Source organism: Mastacembelus armatus, chromosome 15 (assembly GCF_900324485.2).
Source record: "Mastacembelus armatus chromosome 15, fMasArm1.2, whole genome shotgun sequence".
In the NCBI taxonomy this organism is placed as follows: domain Eukaryota; kingdom Metazoa; phylum Chordata; class Actinopteri; order Synbranchiformes; family Mastacembelidae; genus Mastacembelus; species Mastacembelus armatus.
This window is the reverse complement of record NC_046647.1, coordinates 20,211,767-20,228,956: the sequence shown is the minus strand read 5'-3', so window position 1 is coordinate 20,228,956 and position 17,190 is coordinate 20,211,767. Positions and strand designations below refer to the sequence as shown.

General features: G+C 42.0%; 1 protein-coding gene across 4 annotated transcripts in view; it reads right to left on the bottom strand.

Moving 5' to 3' along the window:
• wdpcp (WD repeat containing planar cell polarity effector) overlaps positions 1-17,190 on the bottom strand; it is a 61,979-nt gene that overhangs the window by 9,316 nt on the left and 35,473 nt on the right. For all 4 annotated transcript variants that reach the window (XM_026308563.1, XM_026308562.1, XM_026308564.1 and 1 more), the window contains 5 exons: positions 13,469-14,072; positions 9,935-10,123; positions 9,333-9,456; positions 8,248-8,311; positions 1,169-1,268 (listed from right to left, as the gene is read on the bottom strand). In XM_026308563.1, coding sequence (XP_026164348.1) covers positions 1,169-1,268; positions 8,248-8,311; positions 9,333-9,456; positions 9,935-10,123; positions 13,469-14,072 — 1,081 coding nt within the window. The remainder of the gene's footprint in view (positions 1-1,168; positions 1,269-8,247; positions 8,312-9,332; positions 9,457-9,934; positions 10,124-13,468; positions 14,073-17,190) is intronic.

Sequence of the window (17,190 nt, the reverse complement as noted above, 5' to 3'; positions counted from 1 at the left end):
TTCTGTCATCTCTCCTTTTCATTTCTCTCTTCTGTCACTTCCTCTCTCTTTCGCTGCAGTACTGTTGTCCAAGGATAGGACATGCTGCAGGTGATAGAGGTAAATCATCGAGGACATAATTAAGAGGCTTATGAGGAAAAGTGTGCATGTTACCCATCACATTAGGAAAAAAACAGAAAGAAACAGCATGCAAACAAGCCTCACAGTTATACAAATGCTCATTTTCATTCAGCAGCAAACACACAGACACTCAGCCTGAGGGGTTGACCTTATACTGCGCAGTTAAATACCTCTCTCACCTCATTTGATTGTCTGAGACACGCACACACACACGCACACACACACACACACACACACACACATACACACACAGAGAGAGAGAGAGAGAGAGAAGGAGAGAGAGAACGCCTTCTGGTGTGGTTTAAGCACCAATGAAGGACTCATCAGACATGTTCATCTAGCGCCCTCACAAATTTGAAAGTTTTCTGCCCACCCGTTGGCCCTAGAAGCCTCTGTGAGGAACTGCGTTTATGCGTGTGTGTGTGTGTGTGTGTGTGTGTATAATGAGGAACTCAGCCTGATCCCCTCTGGTATGTGCTTTCGGGAGTGTTTGTCAAAGGGCAGCAGCACAGCTAACTAACAACAAAACTGGGCCTTTCAGTCCCCTTGTTGGTCCCTTAAAAATGGTCCCTGTATAAAGTATTTTATTAGTCTGATATTAAACACTTTACCCTTCCCTTTTTACATCCAAAAATATAACAAAGCATCTGTTAAGGCAAGCTGTCATTTGTATTGGTGGTGATTATGTAAATGGTACGCAAACTTTTTTCACTGTCTATTAATTTTGCAAATATATAATCACGACTTGTCAGACTTGTCTTAAATTTAATCATTGCTAAAAGATGACAGTGTTTAAAAAGGCAACAGGTTGTGTGAGTTTTACATGAATATTACTCTGTCAAACATGATCTGATTTAATTCCCCTTGGTGCTATCAAACAAGGGTGAGAGCCTGAGAAAATACCAGGTGTTCCATGTCAGAAAAGTGTGTCAGAGTGGGTCAGTTACTGAGGTTATCAAGTTCCACCTCACGATTCAGACGTAAAGAGACATAACAGAGACATAACATTTGGTGTCATTTTTGGTTAGACATTAGGATTATTTCTTACCGTTGCCTGCGATGGCCTGGAACTCAAATTCATTAGCTTTCCTCTTAGCCACATCTGCTAGCACCACCTCGCCCTTATCGCTGGCAACATAATGGAGGTCCTTTGAAGGTAATGCAAGAAAGAAAGAAACATGAACGTTAATCTAAAATGAATCTAGGCTCCGATGACAATAGGGCTTTTTTTTTTTCTGGAGGGGTGTGGGCGGTGTTTTGGCGGGAGAAGGAAGAAACAGATGAAATGACAGAAAAAAATGAGCCGTTTGAAGCTCAACATCAGAAGAAGCACCGTTTGGATGAAATGCCGGTTCCTCAAAAAAGTTTAAAATGAGCCTGCTTGCACTCCCCACCCAATACACACACACACGCACACACACCCTCGTCTCTTCCGTTTTGAACTACGAAGGATGTTATCTGTCATATTTCAAAAGTAGAAGAGGAGGCGAGGGACTGTTCACCTTTCAGAAACGCTGGTATTCTCTCTTTAGAGAGAAACATATCCAGCCGAGCATATTACTATATCAGCCAGTGACAATATTGGAAACAGCATGTATCCTGTGTATCTCCCTGTTTGAGTCTCGCACGGCCATAGGGAGAGATAACACTGGTAAATGACAACTGAGGGTGGTTGATTTAAAGCTTGAGGCTGCCATACTAGTCATTAATATCCACACTGCACCAGACATCCTGTTTTAAGGTGCTCTAGCTACAAGCCCAGCTGAGATCAATTCACCTTCCACGGAAACAGGAAAAAAAAAAAATCATTCTCACACTTTGTGCATTTCTGTAATAGAACAGTTGAATTAATTAAGACTATGTCTCTAATGGCCCAATGTGCTGTTGTGATCTAACAATGCAGTGCACTAAGGAAATAAACTACTCAAAGCCAAAAAAAAAAAACTAAAACACATTTGTTTTTTGGAAAAAAAAAAAAAAAGTTTTCACTTTGTGAAGTTTTTTGGCAGTGGCATTTTTATCAGACATCCAGTTTCCCTAGTGTTTACATTTTGATTATAATAAACTTGCTTATCATTTGGATTTCTTGTTATTTTTATATTAACCACAAAATGCCATGCTATAATACTATACTATAATATTTTAGGCATAATTGTGTGTTATGGAAGCTAGAAGACATTTTTGTCTGTTTAGTAAAATATGTTAGGCAGGTTAAAGTCACGTCGGCTGTATAGACGTGGAGCACAGCTCATATTTTCCCTTTGGACCATATCACTATTCATAGGATCACATTTGCTTTCTTTAAATTGAAAGAGCATATCCTGACAGCAAAATGTGAGATGAATCAGGACTTCACATGATACGTAAACCGCGTCGCTGATCAGCATGACAGTATAGACATTTGTCTTGTGAAGACATGTCACTGATTTGAATCCCCCAGAATGGCTGTGAAGTAAATGAAAAAGACAATATTTATTTTGCCAGGTTGAGAATGTACTGGTCAGCTCCCAGTGTGAATGTAATGTAAATAAAAGAGGGGAAATTTTAAACTATATGTTGTAACACCCTGACTAAACATTCAGCCTCTTAAATTGCTTGAACTACGAATGAATCAAACCCTCATCCTGGCACCCAACAAGGGGCTACTCAGGGTCGCAGGGTTTCCTTTGGCAAGTGCAGGGCCTGAGGGCCCATCAAAGGGTGCAGCGTGTTAAGGAAAGTCTTCCGCCTCAGCGACATCACAGGACATCAGTGCCGTGACTCAGGGCTCGCCATGGATAACCCTCAGCTGCCTAAAGCCAGCCCCCAGCTGAGCCTGCACCCGGCCCTAATGCCCCCATATTGTAACCCAGCTTTTGTACCCCCAGAGGGGAAAAAGAGGAGGGGGTGCTGGTTTCCAAAAGAGGTGGGAAGCAGAGAGGGATTGAGGCAGGAAAGGTGGGGGGTGGGGGGTGAAAAAGAGAAAGAGAGAGGTGCTGAAATTGAAGAGTCTGAATAGGAACAGATTGGGTAATTATAGTGTGGTGCCTGCCCTCTGTGGCGAGGAGTTAGGGGGAAATGTGAAAATGGCCGACAACAAAATGGCCTCAAAAGAACCTAAATCGGCTCCCAGGACTGAGGTGGCTAATTCAGCCACTATGAACGAGCACATGGCCCCTCAATTAGATATGAGAGAGGCTTCCTAATTGATAACAAACAGAGCAGCAGAAGATTAAACAGGTGAGGAGGAGGTACAGTGAAATGAGGTTTTCAAGAGAGGGAGAAAAAGAAGGAGCATAGAGAGAGAACAAAAGATAAGAAGAAGGCAAAATTCACAACAAGGGTTTTCATGTGAGAGAGTGAGATTGTACGACAGACAGAACAGAACAATATGAACATTTGATGCCGAGGTGCTTTGTTCCAGCTTAGCTCCTCATAATACTGTCTGAATCTGGAGAGAGAGACCCGGAGAAAGAATAAACGAATGAACAAATGTGAAATGAGAGTGAGACAAACTGAGAACTAGGGAGAGAGAGAGAGAGAAAGAGGAGTATCAGCTCGACTAAGAGGGGATAACAATAATACTGCATATAAAACCATCAGATATTACACCTCTTATTCCCCAACGCTCAAACGCGACACTAATCTTATTTATATAAGAGCTTTAGGGGTTGCAGCGCGCCAGCTAACCACACTGATAAAGAGGGGTGTTTTAGTGGGCCATTTTTGGGGAGTAGAAGGGAGGAGAGGAGAGGGAGAGGTGGGGGACGTTGAGAGCCAAATATCGACTGATACTTTGGATACCTCCCAATAATGAGGGTTTAGGTGAACTGGTACACAGCAGCGCATTAATAGACAGGCTTTGTGTGTAAAGTTGTAGTCTGTGGGTTACTGTCAAACAAGATCAATGGAAAGTGCATACCCGAACCTACAGTGTTGACTGCACTTTCTTCAGGCATTTACGACCCAGAGGAAAACGCTGCAGGGCGACAAATGTACATGCTCAGTGTGTTGTGTTATAAAATGCAGCATACTCCGTCGGCACAGACTGAAACCACCATATACCCGTGTGACTGGAAGGTTGAGACATTTGAAGGAATAAAACAGGAACAAAACTGTGATAATTCATTAATCAGTAATCCTTACAGCATCCCCCACTGATTATTATTTGCGATTTTGGTGGACACATTTGCTAATGCCTTTCATGATTTTGCAGAAGCAACCTGTTGCATCTGGTGTCAAAAGGTAGAGGTGCAGAGTTTTAGGTGTAGTAGTAAGAAAGCTACTAAAATATTGCCTCAAGTTTCCTGCTTAAAATATTGCATTCTTGTCTATTAAGTCACATCTTGAACTGGTTTTCACTTGAAATGCCACAATGCAATTCTTGGCCTCTCCTAGATGTGAAAATTACAACACCACAACACTAAACTTGCCAGTGGCACAAGGTGGTGTCTGAAACCTCAATATGTGGAGAATAATGAATTAGTCTGTTTTTCTATGATGAATTTCTCCATGAATGATCAGAAAATATCAACACCAAAAGCAGCTCTGAAAAGAGAGGCCTGATGTTATATAAGGAAATAACATCAAATTGTTGATGATAAATTTGAAGTTGACTTTTTTTTGTTTTTAAGTTATTAAAATGGCAGGAAACTATGTAGATGCAATGTCACATCATACACACTGTTATCCCCAGGAAAAGAAAGATACATTAATAACAACTAGCACCAGAAATTCTAATAAAGTTTGAGTTTTTTTATTGCTAAAATGAAATAGGGTGTAATTTTCTTTTAACGCTTTGCCACCACCCACGCAGTCAAATCAAATATTGACAAGGAGACAGGGCACAAATCCACATATGGACAAGAATGTAAACATCAAAATACATATTCTCAAATTTACATAGGCATAATCCCTGGACATGAGCTGAACATGCACACAGGTATGCAAACACATGACACGTGTTTTCTGACACACCTGTTATTCAGGAGCCGTGTGTTTGACTAACACTTCTATCAGAAAGGTGTTAAGGACTTAACGTTTTAATAACGCTAATTAGTCATCTGAGCAACAACAATGAGCTTATTGCCAAAGACGTGCGATACCTCCTCCTCCTCCAGCGTCAGATAGTGGAGAAAGATAGGGGTGAACCCACCAGACGCAGCTCGCATATCTAACAAGAAACAGTACAAGGCCTCACTGGGGAACAAAAGAGCCAGCATCAGATCCAGCTATCACACAATTTGATTTAATTAACAGGCTATATCAAGAGCCAAAGACCCAAGAAGAAGAAGAAGAAAAAGGGGGAGGGAGGTGGAGAAAAAAAAAATTATCATCAGCTTGACTTGGCTGACGAATGACCTAATTGGTTACATTATCAACTCATTATCAAAGGGTAATTAGGGAGCTACAAAACAGCGCCAATTATGAAAAAAATGTAAACGACTCAGTAACCCCCTACTACTACCTCTACGTGCACCCCCACCTCCACCACTACTCAAACACCCCCCTACCACCAATTCCTCCTCCCCCTCAATTTAGCCCAACACTAAAGTGTTTCTTTTTAACAAAAGCTTTCTTTTTGGGAAAAAGGCTTGGAGAGTCTCTATTGTTATCTGGGAAACAATGGAGCTAGAGCTGGTGGGGGTCTGGGGATAGAGGATGGTATATCATGCTGGGCGTTTCTAGAAAAGGTGAGGGTGTGCAAGTTATCTATGTGTGTGTGCATTTTATCAAGTCGATGGTGCGTTACTGAGTTCTGTGGTCAACTTTGGAAGTTAGAAAGAGTTTGGTGATGGTGGGGGCTGCCCTCATTAACCCCCACCACCCCAAGGCAATCAGCTGACCAGCAGGTTAAGGCAACAGCGCAAACTAATTAGAGTCAGAGACAGAGCGAGGGGTTAAATGTCAACATCTACTTTTTCATTCTCTTCTCTCTTTCATCTTTTCACATGATGAGTTGCTGCTCTCTTGGTCGCTGATCCACAAAAGTGCCTGACAACGCTCTTTGGCACTAAGCATTAACTTTTGTTGTTGCAGAACTAGGATTTGCAAACGAGCTGCAACAATTAGTCTGTCAGTTGACAGGGCGTTCACTAGCAAGTATAAAAATTACATCAGTCATTTTTAAGCAAAATTATCAGCATACTTACTCATTAGTGGTAAAACATCTGAAGATGCCACTCTGAATGGTAGGAAATTATAAGGCACAACAAAACAAATCAGTAAAAATGCTTTCTAATTCTGTTTCTTTGTGAAATGTATAAGGGTAAAACATGCAACAAATCAATGGTCTGATTCACATGCAGACCACTGACTGTTTGTGCAGTATTTGAGCCTCATCTTCACCATAGTAACATTTTAAATCCTGTGTGAGAAGAATCATGGGAGGATGTCACATGTGCAGTATCAGCACTACATGGGGGGTTTGATTTAAAAGTGCAATATTAGGACGTCAGGAGAGGAAAAAGATAAACAATATGACTCAATAACTGGAGAGGATGAACCACTGGACACTGACGTATCGTTACTGGAATCACATCAACTTCAAACAGGCTTTAAGTTCACACACTGTACTTTACAGTGGTCTGTGTAATTTCTCTGATTTCCAGCAGAACAGCCTCATTTGAATTATCTTGTCTAAAACTGTGCCATTTGTTTTCATCATACTCCACTGACTACGACACAGATCATTTTATATTCTGTCAAACACAAACGTCTTGAAAAATAGTAACTATAATGAAATATTTTATGAATGAATAAAAGTCTTTGATCCACTACTTTTTAGGATGTGTTAGCTCTTTACAAACAGACAAGGATTTTACACATACGTACATGCATGTACTGTATATATGTATATGACTACATATATACAGTACATGCATGTACGTATGTGTAGCTCTATGGGAAATCATCACTGGACCAAAGTGACTTGTTGAGGCCTGCTTCACCTCGGCTGAAGTGCCCTGACCCAACCCAATAAAGACAATTTCTCAACATTTACAGAATTTACAGATACAACTCCATCATTGTTTCCTGACTTATTCATCTGTGGAAGCATCAAAAGTGAAAAAGAAAGACCATGTTTCCTCTTTCACCTTTTTCTTGCATTTGTCATGTAGCTTTACACCACCAACCTCTCCCCTCCTTACTGCCCTGCCTTTCTTTTGCACTCTTTCAAGGTCCACAGGCTTGACTCCACCTTTTCAATTCGGCTTCCCAGCAGCACTACTTAGTGGGGAGGGAACTGGAACCAGTACTATCAGTATGATTAAGGGAGCAAGAGGAGTGTGTGTATGGGGGTCTGTATTAATGTCTAAGGTGCTGGTGAAGCATGGAGCAAAGGGCCCCATGAAAACAGGGTTCAAAAACATAGAAGAGCATTTCAGCGTGCAGCGGAAGAAAGAGCGAGTTAGAGGGAAGATGAGAGAAGAGGAAAAGAACTGAACTAAGGCCATGAAGGTTGAAAAGACAGGGGCCCATACTGAGATCACACCTGCTCTCTGACATGCAGCACACACACACGGGTTACAAATCATGTGCAATGAAGGTGACAAGTGTACAACAGTGAATGATGAATTTAAAAATGGTGTAAAGGACCAGAGTAGCTGCAGTGCACTTAACATGCAACAACAAAGTGCTTCTTATAACCCACAGCTCACTATATAACCCTCTGGAGTTTATTAATTGTTGAATACACTGAATATAATGTTATTCATATATCATGCAGGAAGAAATGATTTGTTTAATAAAAGACTACACCTGGCGACATTTACAGGTGTAGTGTTCAAACCCCATACAGTTCTTATACGTAAAAAATAGGGAGCCTGTATGAAAAATATCAAGTTTGGCCAAATTTATCAGAGGACTTTCTGCTACTTCCATTGCTTATCTTTATTATCACTGAGCAACTGCTCTGTGTGCCTGAGATAAGTAGAAACTGTTCATGATCCATTTGGTATTGTATCTAAGAAAGGTTTCAAGACTGAAGCATTATGCTTGGTATCTTTTCCTTCCAATTTCTGGACAGAGGCTTGAGTCTCCCCATCATATTACCAGGAGATTCATGGCCAGGTGGGTTAAAAATATACTTTTACCATAATCTCAGCAATATTTTTGTGACATTTTCTCAAGTTTTCTTGCACTCACCATAAATAAATCTCTTGCTTCCAAATCTACAGCGAGGAGGAAGGCTTTCTCAAAGCGCTGGTGCCTGCAGGAGAGAAAAGTGGAGATTGTTAAAGAAGAAGCAAAGCAATCACCAGTCTAAGCAGGTAAACTAATGAAAATATCCAGATGGAGGGGTCACTGGTATTTATTGCCTCCTTCAGTGTGTATGCATGCACACGTCAGTCCACATAAACTTATGCATACAAACCTGTCAATAATTGAACTGAGAGTAGCAAACCTGCAGCCTATTGTCCAAAATTAAAGCTGGAAGAGAGAGAGCTGTATCTCCCAGTACAAAACACCCCAACTTTCCCTGTCTAGAGCCAACATGAAACAAACAAACACAAGCAGAGAGAGGAGGTGTGGGGGGCTTCTTTCATTTGATGTTGATGGAGAGAAAAAGAATGCAGGTAGGTGATAAGAGAGGAGAGGAGGAGGGATGCCAAACAACGCTCTAGCTCTGCTACGCGGGAAGAGAAAGAGAAAAAGAGAGAGCAAACGGGTGGTAATTGCAGGATGAAGAGCAGTAAGCAGCAGTGTGTGGGAACAACAGGGTCTATTTCAGTCAAACAGGCATTTCAAAAGGCTCTCATGGCAGAAGGGAAAATGAAACAACAGTGTAAACAGGTGCATGTGTGGTGCTTTGCCTTATGAATGATTCAAAGAAATGTGCAAAGAAATTCAAAAGCTATTTCCTTTTCAGAAATTTTAAAGTAGCAATAGTGAGCAGAAAATAAGAAGTATTAAAGTGTCTCTTCCTATAACTTGGAAAGGATTCCTTACTCAAATGTTCTACTAATACCTTAAAAGTAGCCAGGACATTTGTGATTATGGAGTTATGTGAACATATAGCAGCTCAATATTATGACAGATGAAACTCTTTTTTGTTGATTTTCATATGTTAGATTACTGATGTTTAGCCCTACTGAGGAACATACTGTTAATATCCAGGTCAGATGCTTTGAGTGAGTCACAGACCTTGACCCCCACGGGGCCATGCACAAATTTCTCCCTCAGTACATTAAATGAGGATCACTGCAACAGTGCAGAGTGGGTGGTGTTACCTGAGGAGATGGTGAAAGAAGCGTCGTGCATACTTGCTGATTGGATCCTTGTACGCCAGTATCACCGTGTCAGAGAGAGGGGCAGGTGGAGCATAAAACACACCCAGAGCTGCTTGTAGTTGAGCTTCAGACAAAAAAGAAACACACACAATAAAAAATCTGAATATACGTGCCGTTATAATAACAGCATACCAGCCAGGCAGTGGAAGAAAATTTTATTTAACTAGAGTTAGTCTGGTAAAGAAAGCAAAATAGCGAAAACTCACTCTTGAAACTACACACCATGAAAGTAATAAAGGTATATGAATTTTGAAGGTCAGTTACTGCTAACACAAGTACACTACTGCATTTTCCTCTTAGCAGGAATTGTAATAAGCTTCAACATTGGATTCCTCATCTCTTATCTTTCCCACTGGGATTCTCTCTAATGTTACATAGCCGGAAAATAAACACCCAAACAAAATTGTTGATCTTTGGATTTGATGACAGAGCTTTGACTCACTCAGTGTGATTATCTCCAGCTACAAAGCAGCTCTAAATGAACAAAAATATCTGTAAAGCTAAAACCCATCCAACCTGAACTCTTTAACCCAGAGACCCACCCTCCCTCTCTGCGTTCAGCTCCAGCCTCAGCAGGTGGTTGGTGACTGAACTCAGGCCTCTGTAGCAATCATCTCCCATGGTGCTCCAGTCCATGGCCTCCAGGATGCCCAGTGCCTCTCTGACCTGGCCACAACGCAGTCGCTGTTGCAGCAGCTCCAATGGACCCATCTGGCCCCCAGTAAGGGTCCCTGTCAAATTGAGCCAGAGTTTGTATTCTGATTATTAAGACATGGAATAATAATAATTAAAAGAATAACAAAATCAAAAGTTAAATGCAGCTGGATAGCATTCATCTCTGTGATTGAACCTGCACTAAATGAATAAACATTATATGAAGACCTGCAATTTTTTCTTATGACTTGATAACTGTATATATATATATATATATATATATATATATATAGAGGATCACTGTCTCTCACTGTCTTAGACTGTCTCTCTTCTTCATATTGTATTAAATTTGACCACTATTAAAGTATATCAATATCATTATAAGAAAGTTTGGAACAATTGCAGCTGAAACATTTCTGTAAAACAAAAGCAGGTTTTTAAAATCCTTAATATTCCACAGAGTAATGATCATTGTTGTATGTCACTGTGCAGGATAAGCTGGAGGTGACTGATTAAGTTTTTGTTTGTGATTGTGTGTGAGCAGATCAGGAATCTGATGAATAATGGAAGAAAAAGGTTTTGTAATGTTCCCGGCAGCAGAGGTGTCTGGTGCATGTGTGTCTGTGAGTTCCTGAACTACACATGCAGGAGAAGATGGTGTTGAATACCAGGGGTAATTATAGTCCATTATGACTTAATCGAGATGGTGTATCGTACAATGGCTGAAAGAATTGCTGAGTTATTTTGGAAGAAGCTGATTTGAGTGTGATGGCTGCTTGGGCCAACACAAAAAACACAAAAAACCCAAATCACCAAACACAAACGTGGGCTGCAATAATGACGTGTTGACAAGTGTTTTTTGACGGAAACTGGATTCAATTAGTTTTACTTTGTGTACATTAAAACTCATAAAATACTACATCCAGAAGTAAATATATTACCTATACTTAAATATTCAATAAGCAAAATGTAGCTAAGTCAATGTCTGTGAACAATGTAGGTGATCAATAACAGCTGTACTGTCAGTTGGCCAGGCTGCAGGTGGGGAGAGTCACCACTGACTCTTGTCTAATTAATTAAAGAAGTTGTGTGTATGTGTGTGTGTGTGTGTGTGTGTGAGAGACAGTGTATGAGCAATTAAAATGACAAGGTGGTATTTAGCAAGCCCCCAAATCCCCTAAAGAGTGTGCTAATGTGGCTAATAAATCAGTTAGGCATATGTGGTTTGTCTATGTTTTTGAGCCTGATTTTGTGTGTGTGTGTGTGTGTATGTGTGTGTCCTTGAGTTGGGTGTTGTTAGGCTTTGAGGTAACTGAACAGACAAAATAGATCGCTTTTAAATTTACCACTTGAAACTGTTTTAACATGGGCAGTTGTTCAGTAACTTAGTTTTAATTTTGTGCAATTCATTTTTAAAAAGTACCTAAAAAATTAGACATAAAACTACTATTATTTTTTATTATCTACATAAGTAGTTGATTAAACACTAGCTGATTTAAAACTAAACTGTAGACTTGGCTCAGTTAAAGTGCTTTACAGAGCAGCTCTGCCTCCTGTTTTGCAAGTACCAACTTGTGCAATAAAAGACAACACTGCTGAGTAAACTTTTTTCTGTTTTAGTAACCCAAATAAACATCAAATATGGCTGCATCAGTTCTCTTTCACCTACTCCATTTCTTTTAAAACCAGCTGTATACCTAGTTACGTAACTCTCCTTTAAAAACAGTTGCATTTCACAGAATTAGAATTTGCACCCCTGCAAAAAAGTGACTATTCTTTTTGTGTGTTGAGCAGCACATTCCCTGGTCTGCCCTTCCACAGCCTGTACGGCGCAGGCCCAGCCGTGGCCAACGTATGCCCAGATGAGATAACTCGGTGCAGGCAGTGAGGTGGGGGTGGGGAGCACCAGGGAGGGCTGCCTCCTATGGAAAAAAGCGAACTTGGAGCTTGGCCAAGTCTTTCTTCCTCATCGCCTTGCGACTCACTCCTCCTGTCATGTAGCAGGCCTTATGAAACAAGTCAATATGGAGAAGGAGTGCGAGCAAACAAATGAGTTGGACTGTGTGTGTGTGTGTGTGTGTGTGTGTGTGTGTGTGTGTGTGTGTGTGTGTGTGTGTGTGTGTGCACAGAAGCACAGAAATAGAGGAATACACACGTGTGTGGGGGGGAATTATCATAGAGAAAAGATGTGCAGTGACTTTCTTCATCAAAACCTTGGCAGGCGATCAGAGGAGGGGAAGCTATTGTTGGAAGACACCCTCCCCTTCCCCTGTGCACACAGGCAAACACAGTCTAATACACACAATCAAACACACACCCTCAAATGCACACAATATTCTACCTTCCTCCCTCCACCCCCACACTCCTGCTTTCAAACTTCAGCAGAGAGCTGTGTGCCACTGTCACATCTTCTTTCCAAAGTCACAAAGACGATGAATGTGTGAGTGTGTACGAGACTGTGTGTTAGATGGTGAGGTGGCTGCTTTGTAAAATTTTTGATTGGCAAACTTTATCTGGGGGACCCGAGGGACTGCGCAGCCACTCCAAACGATTTATCGGAAAAATGCATCCCAGAATGCACCTGGGTGGGGTTTGTGCCCCAGGGCGATTATTGAATGACCTCTGAGAGCGTGACTCCTCCTAACCTTCCCACCCATCAACAAATTAACTTCTCAGAGCATTGAAGAAGTACAAGGACGATCCGTTAAGCAGCCACATTTACACAGCTGGGGTTAGATACAGTGTCAGAGCTTCTGAAGGGAGGAGTACGGTGGCCCTTAGAGTTCAATACACTACAACTTAAAAACACACAAAACACAGGCAAATTAAGAAAACATCTTCCCCAGTGTGACAGCATGAGTGCAGCAGTTAAAAATCTTGAGAGATAACCAAATACACTAATGCACACTAAATACAAAAAACACAACCACACACAGAAATACACTGCAAATGCAGAAAACACAAAATCAGACAGCATGCAGTACTGTTGTCAGGTTAAAAGCAGATATCTAGATTAATTTCTAAATCATGTAATCAGACGGTTTTTGAGAAGTTTCTGCTGATGTTCCATAATCGCTGACAGATACTTAACTTTAGCTTCATGAGTCACTGGCAACAACAAATTATTGTCAGTATTTTGCCAAGCATTTCTATATTTGTCTATGTTTTCTCACTTTGCATGTGTTGTGAATAGGGGAAATTTGTATGTTAATGTCTATTTGTCTATTTTGGTCCATTTGGTTCCCTAGGTTGCAATCCCTTGGCCCCTCAGTTCCACCTTTAAGTAGGAAAATGGATATATAAAGGTGTGGCATCTTAAATTACCATACATTTGCTTTCAGCTTCTCAAATGCATGTGTTTTGTGAGTTTTGTTCTTTGCTATTAGTCAATATGAAAGAGTGCAATCATGAGCTGTACTTACCGAGTTTCAATCTCAAGGCTGCTAGTGGTCCCCCCTGAAAGGCCATCATCAGCATATCTGTCCCCTCTGGGCCTCCTTCCAGGCCTGTCGCCCACTGCAGTCCCTCCAGGCATCCAGAGCAGCGCAGATGCTGATCTACTCTTAATGTGGCAGCTGAAGCTACCTCCTCAGCTACCAGTGCCATGTTTAAAGGTGCCAAGCCCACATCAAAGCACATCAACTCTCCGTGCCCTCCCCCTACCATGACCACAGACCCAGCAGGGTGCCAGGTGAGGAGGGTAGATGGCACAGGGCAAGATGCAAGCAGAGAGACCACCCGTCGGGTGTCATACAGCACCAAGGAAGAGTCACTTAAGCCCAGGAGAAGCATGGTCTCAGAGGGATGACGTGAACAGGAAACAGGATGGGAGGACAGTGGGATGCGGGTCACAGACATGCAGTGTGGGCGTCCTCGTGCACAGTCATACACACAAGAGTCAGCCCAGGACCCCCCTCCACATACTTGCGGTCCTGCAGGTAGCTCAACTGTTAGCAGCTGGTAGGGCTGGTGCAAGCTGAAGCAGCAGTTTAAGGGATTGCCTTTTGTCTGGATGGAGCTAATGACCTTTGAAAGAGAGTAAACGAAGAAGAAGATAACCATTATAAAGTGTATTCATATAGTTCAACTGAAACATTTATGCTGCCCTAATAAAATTGGTTACCTTTTTCATATAGCACCTGGTCACCTGATCAAAATTTTAAAATACTTTGATTTATGACTAAATGCCCCCAAAACTAGTGCCATTCCATTGGTGCACACTATACCTGCTAAATATCAGCATTTTAAGAACATCAATGTGAGATGCAAACCCTATCATGTAGCTCAGAACCAGCCTCAGAGAGTGACGAACATAGCTGGCTCTTAGTGGTGTTTGTTGCTGATTTCAGAATGGAGGGGGAATTGAGCCAATATTCCTTCAGTAGTCACCAAACATTGTACAAGCATCGCAACTGCAACATGGCATTGTATTTTATGTTGTTTTACAATGTTCTTGTGTTCTGTCAACACAGGGAATGACCTAACCTATTTCTGAATAAAAGAACATGAGAGAAAAACAGACAGAGAAATGAGTCATACCATGACAGCAGCCTCCAACCCCCTGGAGATGGAAGAAATAGAGCCTTCCTCTTTGCTCATAAACACCCAGCTGTCAATCAAGACAGCTAACGATAAGAGCTCCATTTTAACTCAAGGTCAACATCATCCTCTCCCTGAGCATGCCACAGCTTGGCACCCAGAGATAAACAACCTCCTCTGTTTATACATGTAAATATTGGAGCTCAACAGTAGGCATGGTGAATGACATTAATCAAGCATAATACCTGAAAAATCTTTAAATGATTTGACCAATGGTCAAATACAGACCAAAACCAAAACCATTTGGGATAAGGATTCAACTAAACCAGCAAGCATTGGTACTGAGGGAGACAGGATGTGTCACTGGTGGCATTGTCAGTAAAACACAAGGAAGCTGAAATAGTGGGTAGATGACAGGCGACAAAGGCCTGTAGTAAACAGCAGCCTAACAGTTCCATAGTACAGCTTTTTAGGTGGGTTTTCACCTTACCAAAGCCTCCATCTGAGCCCTGCATTGACCATGGCAGCTTTGGCTAAATGAGCCCATTTCTTTTCGTCGTGTAGACAGAAAGTGGGATCGGCTGCCTGCCTGCCTTCCTTTCCTTTCATAAAGCTGCCCAGCCCAGTTTTTTTGGCAGGCATTGCCAAAAAGCGACTTAGAGGGAGGAAGGGAGTCTTTTTTTTTTTTCGCCTGCCCATGGTCTACAGCAGGAGCAAAGCAGATGACTGTCCTCCTGAAAGCTTTTTTTCCTCTCCATAATCCCCCAGAGCCAGTCCCTGCTGCTCCCCAGGGGGTGTGTGCTGTGTGTGTTTATTTGAGGCAGCAGGCAAGAGGGGCTCAATTCATGTAAGGGGTGGGTTTCCTTGGGAGGGTGGGGTTCTTTGGATGGCTACATTTCTGCAGGGACAAAGTGACACAGGCCTTAAATGAATCTGCACGCAAACACAATGCAGGTGAGGGTCCATCAAATATGTCCACAGAGTGCTGTTACAGGAATCATGAGACCAACTTTAATTCTACAAACCCTGAACCCCCCCACTCCCCCCAACCACTTCTCATCCTCTCAGCTTTTCATCCGGTGCCCAGCTTGCTGGTGCCCGCTGTGCCAGCATGCCACTGTGGCACCATCAGGGATGAGGTGCAGCTGATTCAGCTCTGCCTCCCCCGACAGGTGACCCTCCAAGGAACGAAGAATTGGGGCAGTGTCAGCTAAAGCTCAAAGGCAAAGAGTAAACACTGCACAAGCTGCTTCAAACAGCAACAGCCAGATACTTCCAGGACTTTCAGGCCAGTTGGTGGTTTTTTTTGATCCAAACTAGATTAGTGTTTGGTCCCATTTAAAAAAAATTGACTTGAAGATAATTTTAATCATATTTAAAGGCCCTGAGACATTAGATGCAAATACCCAGTACTCAGGACCTGAACGTCAGCCACATGATTTGTATCCTGAGTTTGTCAAATGTTCTGCTCAACTGGAACATCCACTTGAATTGTCAGATAAATCTCACAGTTGAACAACGAAGAGCAAAAACGTCTCACATTTCCTGGCAAATTGAGGCTTCATTTGTCATTTCATTTGGACTGAGCAAAGGCCACTGAAGGGAACAGCTAAGTAGGAAATTAGAAAGCACAGATGGAATTTTATGTTTATGAAATGTAAAATATTGTTATGGATTGATCATGATCGAAACAAAGATTAAACAAAATAAAAATGTATGGGAAATGTTTAAAGCATGATGAGACAGGAACATTAGGCCTGCAGGTGATTTCAGAGGCCAAAACAAAAGCCAGTTCTTTAAAAGAAGAGTAGAGAAAGGACTTCTGTAACACAGTATGCATTTGTCATATTAATATAAAGCAAAGCTGGGCTGCCCACTGAATTCCCTGTTGTATATTGTAATAGTTGAAGGTACTGTACTTGGTGGGTCTGAAAGCATTACATAGAAAAATGATGAATAAGGTCAAGAGAGGGAGGGAGCAAGTGAGTGAAAGGATGTGCAAAAGAGGGGCAGAAAGAGGGATACAGACCAACGGGAAAATGTACAAAGGATGAAGAGAAGGAGTGGGAAGAGGAGTGAGTAAAGAGACAGGAAGAGATGCAAGAGAGAAGGGAAAAAGAGAGTAATAGGTTTGGAGGCATGGAGAGAAAGATGCAAAGAGAGCAGAGAGAGAGAGAGAGAGGCCTCTAGTAAGTAGCTTTCTCCTGGTTATTGGTTTCAGTGACTGGTCAAAACTATTCTTCTCCATTCTTCTTCTCTCTCTCTCGCCGGCACCTTTTTTTCCCCTCCGTGGCATGAAAGATAAAGCGGACGGGCCCAACTGTGTGGCTGGCCCTTGTTCACAGCAGTGGCCTTTTGAAGCCAATTTTCCAGCTCACGGAGCAGAGAAAGACAGGGAGAGACGGGTAGAGAGAGATGGAGGAACTCAGAGGAGAGTCGACGGATGAAGGGATGAGGGGTGCAGGTGGGGAGGGGAGAATGGGACAGGGAAGTTTTAGGTATGTGAATTAGGGTTAGAGTTGAGGTACTGATGTGACAAAATGCACAGGCACATTGGAATTACTAGCCAAAATATTCCTCACATCTTAACTGTCATAGCTGGTAC